This window comes from Orbicella franksi, chromosome 11, assembly GCF_964199315.1.
Source record: "Orbicella franksi chromosome 11, jaOrbFran1.1, whole genome shotgun sequence".
Classification (NCBI taxonomy): domain Eukaryota; kingdom Metazoa; phylum Cnidaria; class Anthozoa; order Scleractinia; family Merulinidae; genus Orbicella; species Orbicella franksi.
The window spans coordinates 24,615,943-24,627,091 of NC_138155.1; the positions used below are offsets into that span (position 1 = coordinate 24,615,943).

Genomic DNA, 11,149 nt, shown 5'->3' on the forward strand with positions numbered 1-11,149 from the left:
ACGGTAACCTTAATCGAGGCAAGAAATACGATAACTAATTGTTTTGGCGGTAGCACTGAAGGCAAACACGCCGTGAATCTAGTGAATCAGGTGATCGTCCAATAGGTCTCCAAGTGACAAGTTATGTATCTAACGGGTAATGTGGGTGTGAATTAATATTTAGAAAAAAGAAATAAAATGTACTCTAAAAACCTCTAAAACATGATATGGGAATTAAGTAACCTAGAAAACTTTGGATGAAGTCGACCGAAAATCAAGGACGGAAATATTCTGCCCAGAACAAAACAATTTATAAATGTACAAGTAGGCGTTCAAACAAATAATGCAGGTGCGAGACTGAGGAATACCAATGATAAATTACTCACCGCCGATGAGATAAATATGATGAGTCCTACAGAGAAACCAACGCCTTTCAAAGTCTTTCCAAGCATCGTATTTCCTTCACAGTTAAAAACAAAAACGTTTCAAAGACGATCGCGAGAAGGCTACTGGTCACCCTGCTGACAGAAACGGCCTGAATTTCTGAGATGATTGCTTTTTATAGCCTTGCGACTGCTGGTATCGAGTTGCATTATCATGCATTATGGGATACGGGACTGTTCCTTATACTTGCGGATTGTTTTCCCTTTGTTAAGCAGAAGCTCCCGTTTGTAACTAGACTTTATTATCCACTGTGTAAAGTACTCGCGTTATAACGGACAGTTGTGTGTCTTTTCAAAGCCTCTTGACGACTTCGTGAATTGATCAATATACTCATAAACACTCCTGGAATAGTAAATTATGTTTATTAGATGATTTTCTTACTTACAAGTTTCGGTGTAGTTTGTTTCTATTTTAACTTCTATGCTTTCGATGATGCTCATCAAAACAAACAGGAAATCATTCAGGAAATTTCAAGTGTTTCTCGATGCATGGAAAGGAAAAACAAAGCAAATGCAAAACAGTCGTGCGTGGGCAGTTTTAATTATCGATATGGTTATTTCCGGAATTGTCTTACCTTTTATCGTGTCTGGAGTCGGATTTATTCATTCAACTCTTTTGCAAGATATGTTAAGTTTACAAAACGTTTTTTTTTTGTTATTGAAAAGATGATGCCGCAGGGAATCAACTTACTGACGAAGCTCTCCTAAGTTAAAATGTATCCTAAGCAATGTTACAACATGATTTTATATTCGAACGGGTACTTACGAGACATCTTAATCTAAAAGGCCTTCTTTGCTCCTTTTTTAATTTTTATTTTATCAGCTCAACATCGAGTTAATGTCAATTAAAAATTAAGGGAAGGCAAGTATCAAGTCATTATTGCTAGTTTACCGCTTTGGCATCACTTGTTGATGATATCGTCTACCAAAGGCATTTTACACTCTTGACACTTCTTACACTTGTCGTGAACTCGGAGGCTACTTCCATTTGAATATCTAAAATGGCACAATACTCGTGGAAATATTCGGCCAAAAATACGCTTAACTAATGGTAGCACACGGGGTCGGCGTTACTGGCAAAGGAGACATCCAAACGTTAGTACGGCACAACTCAACAGTTGCCATCATTTGCTCCCTCCAAACACCCCCATCTTTTTAATAACGGAATATCCCAGTGGTGTTACGTTGAACTAACCTAATGTTTTGCGTACCTCTCGTCTATACCAACGACCGCTTTCCTCTTGCCAGCGCTCACTTTCATATCGAAATTTCTGGTGTTATTTTTATTTTCTCAGCTCAACGGCGAGATAGTGTCAATTAAAAATGAATGGAGACAAGTAGCAAGTCATCCATTGCTAGTTCACTCTTTTAGAATCACCTGTAGCAGCTGAAATTTTCTTTGTTCCTGTCTTTTTTTACGAGCGGCTGTCGGGCTAAACTGATACTGACTAAGTTATGACTAACAAACTGAAACGAGTCATAACGTTTTTTGAAACTTTCGTCGGAGAATACAGACTTGGACATTAAATATTGACTCTCCGCCGACTTAGATGATTCCGATGAATACTTTTGATGGTTCAATTTATTTTTGGTTTTCCGTTAAGTGTCTATTAAATGGTCTATAAAGGAAACAACCATTTGCGTAAGTGTCTATCTGCTTCCTTTTGCCTTCTGATGTCAACCGAAAAGCCGCAAACGTGCCAACTGTCTTAATCGAGGCAAGAAATAAATAACTAATTGTTTTGGAGGTGTAGCATTAAAGGCAAACACGCAATCCAGTCAATCAGGTGATCGTCCAAATGTCAAGTAGTTTTCCAAGTGACAAGTAGTTTTCCAAGTGGCAAGTAGTTTTCCAAGTATCAAATAGTTTTCCAAGTGGCAAGTAGTTTTCCAAGTGGCAAGTTATGTATGTAACGTGTAATGTGCGTGTGAATTAATTTTCAGTATAAGAACATAAAATGTTCTCTAAAAACCTCTAAAACATGATATGGGGATTAAGTAACCTAGGGCGCGATATATTCAACCAAAATTTGCGGGATGAGGTTCGAAAATTTCTTGGAGTCGAATGGATCGCGACGGGTCCGAACCGGCGGTGTCGTACAACAAGGTACATGCACACAAACTGACGGGAATATAATTGTAATTTTTATTTGTATATCTTTATAAACTAAAAATATTCTGCTTCTTTAAGATATACATTGTAAAACGGGTGAAGGCTAAAACACTGTAACTGAACTTCACAAACTTTACAATTTATCCTGGTATAAAAACTGTCCTCAGATTAAAAAATATATTATCAAACTTACAAGCTATGGAAGACTCATCTTATTTTTAATATTTTCTAACTTAACTTTTACGAACCATATCCAACGTACTTGCTATGGATGACTCGTTTCATTCACAATATTTTCTTAGGTGTTCGAACCTTATTAACTTACAAACCTTACGAAATTCTTCACATCTTTTAAATTAACCAAGTACATATATTAATTCAGTTTTAATGGCATAAATGCTCTTCCCAGTATATACACATCCTATCCGGGCTATATAAGATACGAATTAGATCCTTTTCTAATCAAAATATTCAACATTTTCATTTTAATTTCAGTCGCATAGCCACGTACAAAATGAAATAATACTTTATAAGTTTTAACGTCACTGTTCTTAGACGGAAAAATAGTTCTTCAATCCAACATATGGAGCTTTTTGAATAAGTTACATGCAAAATCCTTTAAATAATCAAAATATTAAGAAATGAATTGTTCAGTCGCAGATTTTGAATGCACGCGGCTTATTAAAATGTTTCTAAAACAAAGCTTCCATTCGTTATGTTTACTTACACCTTTGTTGTTGTAATTTTGCCGTAAATTATAATCACTTTTTTTCCTTTTTGTCAATTTGTCAAATCTCCCGGGAGGATTGAGTCCATCTCACAACTTATCTGGAGTTGCTTCCACCAACACTGTTCAAAGATAATAAGATCACAGTGAATCACAGTTTTAATTTAGCAAAAGGAAAAACTGTAGGCGTTAACTGAACATTAGATCTAGACCTCTATGACTTCCTCCGATTTAAAAAAAAAAAAAAAAAAGAAAAACCGTTTTTCTATTGTTTCAGCTGCCGAGGAACTATCGTCTGATAGCTGGTACCCCGGAAATTTAAGCGACGTCTCGAGGGCAAATACGCTAGCTTTAAGTCCTGTCCGAACGGGAAATGTTTGGAAACTAAACGCGATCAAACACTGTTTTGTGACCAAACCGATGTTGAAGTTATACTGAATGGCCAAACGATATCAAATATGTTTGATTACCGTCCAAAGGAACAAAATGTTTTACAATGTTTGACCAAATGTTTGTCGTCCCTCAAATGTTGTCAAACACGATCAAACACGACCAAACAAGGTGTCCAAATGGGAATTGTATGGTCACCGAACATTGATCAGTTGATTGTGTTTGATCTTCAAACATTTTCCGTTTGGACAAGGCTACCATCAGACGTCCGATAGTTCCCAAACGTAGACACAATATTGCGTATTGTCTATTCTTTATTGTTCACCACTAAATTTTCTTCCACGCGCCAGTTGATGAAAGGCGCAAAAGCCAAATGAAGACACGAGGATTAAGATAAAGTTTGGAAAGACTAGTAGATTTATTGTAAAAGTAGATTATTCGCTCTCGATTTCTTTGCGTGAAAGTTGACTCGGGCTGAGGCGTCGTCAACTTACGAAAATAGCGACCCCCAGAAAGTACCGTCAAAAAATTGTGGCTGGTAATAAATCCCGACAGTATGTAGCGACCCTCCAAAAGTAGCGAGCATCTACCTCGCCCAAAATAGTGATACCCAGGTTCAATGGTATATTTATTTTTCCAGTCAATAGTCAGGTCAAAGTTACGTATGGTAACGTGGAATCGCGTTGTGAAGCGTCAATTCGTGCTTCATCAGTTAATGTTGCACCATGTTAAAACAAAACGCCTAGAATTTTCATCAAGTAACAGGAACGTAATATAGAAAACTTTGATTCAAATTAACGTCATTTTAAACAGTAGCGTATTAATATAAAAGGAACGTTTCTTCAAATTTAAATTGAAAAAACTCGACCAACTTACTGAGATATTGATACAGCAAACTGACGTAGCATTGCTTCATGAAGTATAAACAGTTTATGGTGTCTATGGTATGTAACTAGCGTTCCGCCAAACACTAACAACACAGTCTAGACATGGAGAACTCACCCATGTGACAGACATATAGATTTGAACTAGAAGAAGAGCCCAGTCGTACCAACCTTATATAACGTTTTTTGCTCCCCGAAAGTACCGACCCCTCGAAAGTAACGACACCCCAAAAGTAGCAAGCCCCATAGGGTGCTACCCCGAAAGTAACGAGGGTCGTTACTGTCGGAAGTTTACGGTAGTCACTTACATGATAACAGACAACAAGGTCAATACAAAAATAATCGCCTTTCTTGACTTGAAATTAATACTTACAGAGTATTTCTTCGTCTACGTCGTCAGCGTCGTACTCTTCGTCGTTGTAGTCGACTTCTCCATCGTTTTCGTAGCCTCCGTTGTCGCCTTCGTCGTTGTTCTCACCACCATCACTACCATCATCACCATCGCCGCCACCACCACCACCACCACCACCACCACTACCACCACCACTACCACCATCATCATCATCACCGTCATCGTCACCGTCATTGTCATCGTCGTCGTCGTCGTGGTGGTGGTGGTGGTCTTGGTCGTCATCGGCATTATCGTACTCGTCATGTGGATGATTATCCATTCCTGTTATAATTATCATAATTATAATTTCCATAACACCATGGTCCAGCATGGATGTTCTAATCAAAATAACTATCATAACTTCTCGTATCCAATCAGTAGCAGGTGCTTTTCAACTGTGCAGTGCGTGTGCTGAAAGGAAAATAAAACTAGAATGAACTTTGTTGAACTCTGCAAATGGTTATTGTTAGACATTCAAGTCTTCTCAGACAAAGACTATAATTAAACCGTAGGCCCCGTCTCCTGCATCTTCAGTGTCACATGGTTAGTAGGGGACGTTAAAGAACCCACACACTTATCGCAAAGAGTAGGGCACGTAGTTCTCGGTGTTGTGGTCTGGCCTTGTCTCACGGGTTGGTGCTTCACATAGAGTAACGCTACTGCACCTTTCCTCCTTGGACAGAATTGTCCAAGAAAAATTGTTATGTCTAACTCTTTTTTCATTGCGTTTACAGTCTGCTAAGAGAAACAGGTTCCGGTTTGGCATAAATATAATTCACTGCATTGACCTGGCACACGTCGCACTATTTCATAATAATCTAATAAAACTTACAAAGTTTGTGGTTAAATTTTAGAGCCGAGTTCCCGTCGGACAACGGAAATGTTAGTTGAATCCCTTGACACTGCAACATTGCCTGACAGGAAATCGAACCGAAGAATGACAAAATTCAGCTGGTTCAGTTTTTTGTTGTAACCAGAGGGCCACCTCAGTGAGCCGAGTTTGTGACTCATCAGTTTTACCAGTGGTTAATTTTATCCTTTTCGGGATCAGTGTACGGATATAGCAGTTCCTAGCTTTTTTTTACCGGGCTGAAACTGATCTTTTATTCCAAGGAAACCTTCTTTTCCATCAGTTATTCCGTTCATTGAAAAGTATACACATTTTGTCAGCTGAGACGTCTTGCCTTATTGAAACAGAGTTCAGAATTTTGTTTTGTTACAGAATTCAAATCCGCAACACGGTGGATAGAAAAGTACTCGACTACGTGATAAGAGGTTCTTTAGTTCCCTCTTTCCTACCGAAAATTGGGTCAATAATGCCATCAGATGAAAAGGATAATCCAAGCCAAAGACAAATCACTTAAAGATCTCTTAATCGGAGATTATCTTACTCCAAATAAACAAAAACTGTGCGATAAAAGGTGTTTCCCGAGACGTGTCTTAAGAATTATTATCTAAACACAGGAAACAAATCACTCACGGATCTATTAAAATGCAATTTCCTGACATGTGTAATGTTCCATTGGTTTACGGTTTCATAAGGCGAAAATCGAGATAATCTCCTGGCGTGGCGCGAGTTGCATGTTGTTGTCTATCTGAGGTGTATTTTTTTTTGTATTCGGTGTATTCGATTTCTAAGCTAACTGCGACGATGCAATTTCTCGCAATATGATTAGGGTTACTATAGGTATCTTTATTTTAGACAAACCGGCCGAAATGGTTACCGTGTACCTAAGGATTTGTTGACATTTGCAGTGAGCTATTTCCTTTTTTTTAATCAAAAATTAGCTGGCGAGCTCAAAGTTTCGATCGACTGAAACCGAAAGCAAGTAGTCATCGAATTGTTTTAGCACGATAAGCCCCTGACGAACCTATGAAAGAAAAATATTTACGTTTTTAAAGGTCGATCACTTCTATCAAGTCTATCGATCGTTAGACGGCCACTCTGCCATACTGTAATATAAAGTCATCTCGGCTTTCACGACTCGTTCGCCTTAGCGCGTCAGCTTTGAAATGTTATGATATGTTGAGCAGTGAGCTGAGAAACAAAAAACCACTGAAATGCCACTGCTCTGCCTAGTAGCCGAGCCAAAAATTGAAACTAAACTATTTGTATTTTCTCAACAGCACTAATCAGTTGACTTAACGATCCTCTAGATTCATTAAACAATTAACGGGCTGTGCTAGTTATAAAGATTTAAAAGGAATAATAACCTGATTTTTGAGTGATTCTTAGATTCTTGTAATTCTTTTCAGGTAGGCGTCCTCTATTAGAAGGGGGTTATCCCTCGGCTAAAGCAACTGACATGCAACTGAATTAAGTTGGTATTATCATTATTGTCACCTAAACGGATAATACCACTCAGAAGAACTTGACAAAAAGTCTCACAAGCTTAGCTCAGTGGCCGATCGAAGAATACCAGTCGTATTCAGCGTTGATAACCAGCCAATCCCCTCAGCCGTTCAAGATGTATTGCGACTACAAACTAATGCTTTCCAAAGACTTATCAAAAACACGTTCTAAAAACAAATGGGATATTCTAAAACGCCGATTTTTTGGCACCCTTGAAAGCTACTTGGAAAGTGTGAAAGTACAATTAGCCGAAATTAAAACAATGAAGCCTGAATACAATCTATCACGAAATGAATTTAGAGCTATTGCAGAACTGAAACACAACTCTGCATTGAACCTAAAAAAGGCAGATAAAGGCACAACAACAGTCATCATGAATAAAACTGACAAAATAAAGGAGGCCCAAGTGCAACTCGACAACAGAGAGCACTATAATCCTTTAAGACAACCTATGGTGAAAGACACGCAACAAAGAGTGAATCAAATTATCACTCTACGTCACCAAGGAAGCCACATCGATGACATGACGGCTAAATGGCTTTCACAAACTCTCAGTCCGCCTAGAATACCTATCTTTTATACCTTAACAAAACTCCACAAACCTAAACCGGTCGGAAGACCGATAGTATCCGGGTGCGAAGGTCCAACAGAGAGAATATTATCTTTTGTTGATAGACTGCTCCAGTCAATTGCTCAAAGGCAAAAATCCTATATTAAGGATACTACAGACTTTATTAACTTTGTGGAAAGAACCAAAAGACACCAAGACACTATTCTAGTGTCTATGGATGTCACGAGCTTGTGCACAAATATACCACAAGAGGAGGGAATAACAACAGTATGTCGGGCATACGACATATTTCACAATAACAACCCTCCAATCCCGACCAACTACCTTAGGGAAATGCTTGGTTTAATCTTGAAGGAAAATTCATTCCAATTCAATGGCGACAACTATCTGCAAACGCACGGCACTACCTTGGGTACTAAAATGGCAGTTGCTTTTGCAAACATCTTCATGGCAGAAATTGAAACAAAACTCATCCGCCGAAGCAGAATCAAGCCAATAGAATGGAAACGTTACATCGATGACGTTTTCTCCCTATGGAATAAAAAAAAAAAAACAAGCAAGACATCAATTTGTTCATTGAACAAGCCAACCAGTTCCACCCTTCAATCAAATTCACAGCTGAAATTTCAGAGAACGAAATTACTTTCCTTGACACAAAGGGGATAGATTTCAAACTGACTCTATCCTTGACATCAAGACCCACTACAAGCCGACAGAAACCTTCCAATACACGCATTTCACCTCCTGCCACCCTCCGGGTGTAAAACGAGGTTTTATCAAAGACGAAGCGACAAGACTCCTAAGAACAAACTCTTCACAAACCACTTTTGAAGAGTATCTCTCAAACTTCAAACTGCGCCTCAAAGCGCGAGGATAACCTAATAACTTCATTGAGAGGTCTGTTCTGCGGCATTTTGTAATAACTACGCATTTTGTAATACCTTACGCATTTTGTAATAAAAGTTGCAGCATTTTGTAATTACCTGCAGTATTTTGTATTAAATGCAAACGACGCATTTTGTAATAAACGTCAGTCTACGCAATTTGTAATAACGTGGTGACGCAAATTGTAATAAGTCTCTTCACACGATAATTTCACCAAGCATACAGATTGGCTGGATTCCCTTCAACACCAACCTGATGGAAAATCAGTTATTATATTATTGCACGATTTTTTAAACTGAATATGAGTACAGTATCTGCATGGGTATTTGTACAGTAGATGCACGCGATCTTTTAGAAAAGTTCTTTTTTCTCACTTTTGTCCGAGTCTTGGAATCAAGTTAGGTTCACGAAAAAGAAAGTAATAAAACGTCAACATTTGCGTGACAATGGGTGAAACTATTTCACCTGGTGGTATTCCATTCTCCATTATGAAGATTTAGGAAATTTTTAAGGAATTGAGAATTTTATTTTCCAAAATTTATACACCTCTCAGACTAAAATTATGCCACATGCTTATTGAAAATATAGATTTGCATAGAAGTATGTGGGTTGTTTAGCTCCCAATATCTGCTAAAAAAGAGCACTTGACAAACTATATCAAGCCAGTGTTGAAGGGAATCCAGCCAATCTGTATGCTTGGTGAAATTATCGTGTGAAGAGACTTATTACAATTTGCGTCACCACGTTATTACAAATTGCGTAGACTGACGTTTATTACAAAATGCTGCAGCTCTTATTACAAAATGCGTCGTTTGCATTTAATACAAAATACCGCAGGTAATTACAAAATGCTGCAACTTTTATTACAAAATGCGTAAGGTATTACAAAATGTGTAGTTATTACAAAATGCCGCAGAACAAGGTCCCTAACAGGAGTCCGCTTCGAGGACAGAATGTTGGCTCCCCAACAAAGGAAAAAGACTCAAACGAAAGTTTTGCCATTTGTCACGACATATCACCCAGCAGTACGTGGCCTAAAAGAAATTTTAATAAATAACTGGGTTGTAATACAAAACCAGCCGTTACTGAAAAGCATCTATACTAAACCTCCGATTATATCATACAAGAGAGGCAAATCTCTAAAAGATACGCTCGTTAGAGCGAAAATTTAATTGAAGGCTAAAATGCATCGCTATCGCAATTCACGAAGGGGAGTCCGTGTAGGCCTGTCATATCTTTTGTTTTCAGCAGTTAATTTTATCTGGGAAAATTAAGCCGATTTCCTTTATTTGTTACAGAAATTGCGTTTTAGAATATCCCATTGTTTTTAGAACGCGTTCAAAGTGGTAAAATTCTATAAATAACAAAGATTTGTACTGAATACGATGACCCAGTCAGTGTTAAGGCGACAGTCTTCCCTCCTATGTTATGAGACAATTGCCAAGGACATAAAATGTACCATGGGCTACTGAAGTACCCTAAAGACATCTAAAACACGATATGCAATCTAAATAACCGAGAAAACATTTCTATGTAAGCCAACAGGATTATAATTTTAAGACGTAGTAAGAGAGACGAACCTTGGACTCTAGAGAACAGCTTGCAGTTGTTTGGAAATTGAGTCTTAGGTCATTACAAACAATGTTTGCAATACAAAACAAGTCTTGTAACAATGAAGATAAACGACTCAGTTTGGTCCGGCGTAGTTCTCGTCCAGTAACTCCAGACACTTCTTTAGACTGTTCAATTTTAAGGCCTTCTTAAGCTGCGGAGCAAGAGTGGTTTGAAGTAATGAATTAACAAGAAGCCATAGAGCAAGCGAAACGAGAAGGAAGTGTTACTTTGAAGCAATAACGTTGCATCACACTGCAAATCTTTTGGGGGCTGAAGCTGATGGTCGCGCCAAAAGACAAGTGTTTCACGCAACATAAGGTCAAGTTATTACAGCAACAATATTGTTATGTCAGTTTACATCATTCTTTGATTTATTAATAACTGTGTCTGTTAATTGAAGTTTTGCATTTTAATTTGGTTACACAAATTCGTGGTACTGTGTCAACTACATATGCAATAAATCTCGTTTACCAGTCTATATCATTAGAGATATCCTTGGGAGACATTTTTTTTTTTATTTGCTCTGTATACGCATCGATGCTTGTGAAAAGCAAGAAACCTTCTTTCAAAATGCCCGCTCCGGTACGTGCAACCTTAACCAACAGCATGGGGAATAGTATTTACATGACAAAAAGAATTTTTTTTTGTTATCACGTTTCACGAACGTCTTGGCAAAAAGTTTCAAAGTGATTTTACCCTGGTCGTAGTTCCGCCTTCAACAGGCTCAACCACTCAAAGCGTGTGATTGACACCTTCTGACAGTTTACTCCGGTGATCAAAATAGAAAATGTTTAGACCT

General features: G+C 38.1%; 1 protein-coding gene across 1 annotated transcript; it reads right to left on the reverse strand.

Annotated features, from left to right (window-relative positions):
• Positions 1-3,503: 3,503 nt before the first annotated feature.
• Positions 3,504-8,877, reverse strand: LOC145460452 (uncharacterized). The gene is made up of 2 exons (XM_081445290.1): positions 8,259-8,877; positions 3,504-5,338 (listed from the first exon to the last, which is right to left on the reverse strand). Exon 2 carries the CDS (start codon positions 5,283-5,285, stop codon positions 4,899-4,901), a length of 387 nt encoding a protein of 128 aa, XP_081301416.1. The 5' UTR covers positions 5,286-5,338; positions 8,259-8,877; the 3' UTR covers positions 3,504-4,898.
• Between the last annotated feature and the right edge of the window lie 2,272 nt (positions 8,878-11,149).

What these genes read in the sequence shown, in the direction of transcription:
- LOC145460452 (XM_081445290.1), bottom strand. Translation starts at nt 5,285, where the DNA reads ATGATAGTTATTTTGATTAGAACATCCATGCTGGACCATGGTGTTATG.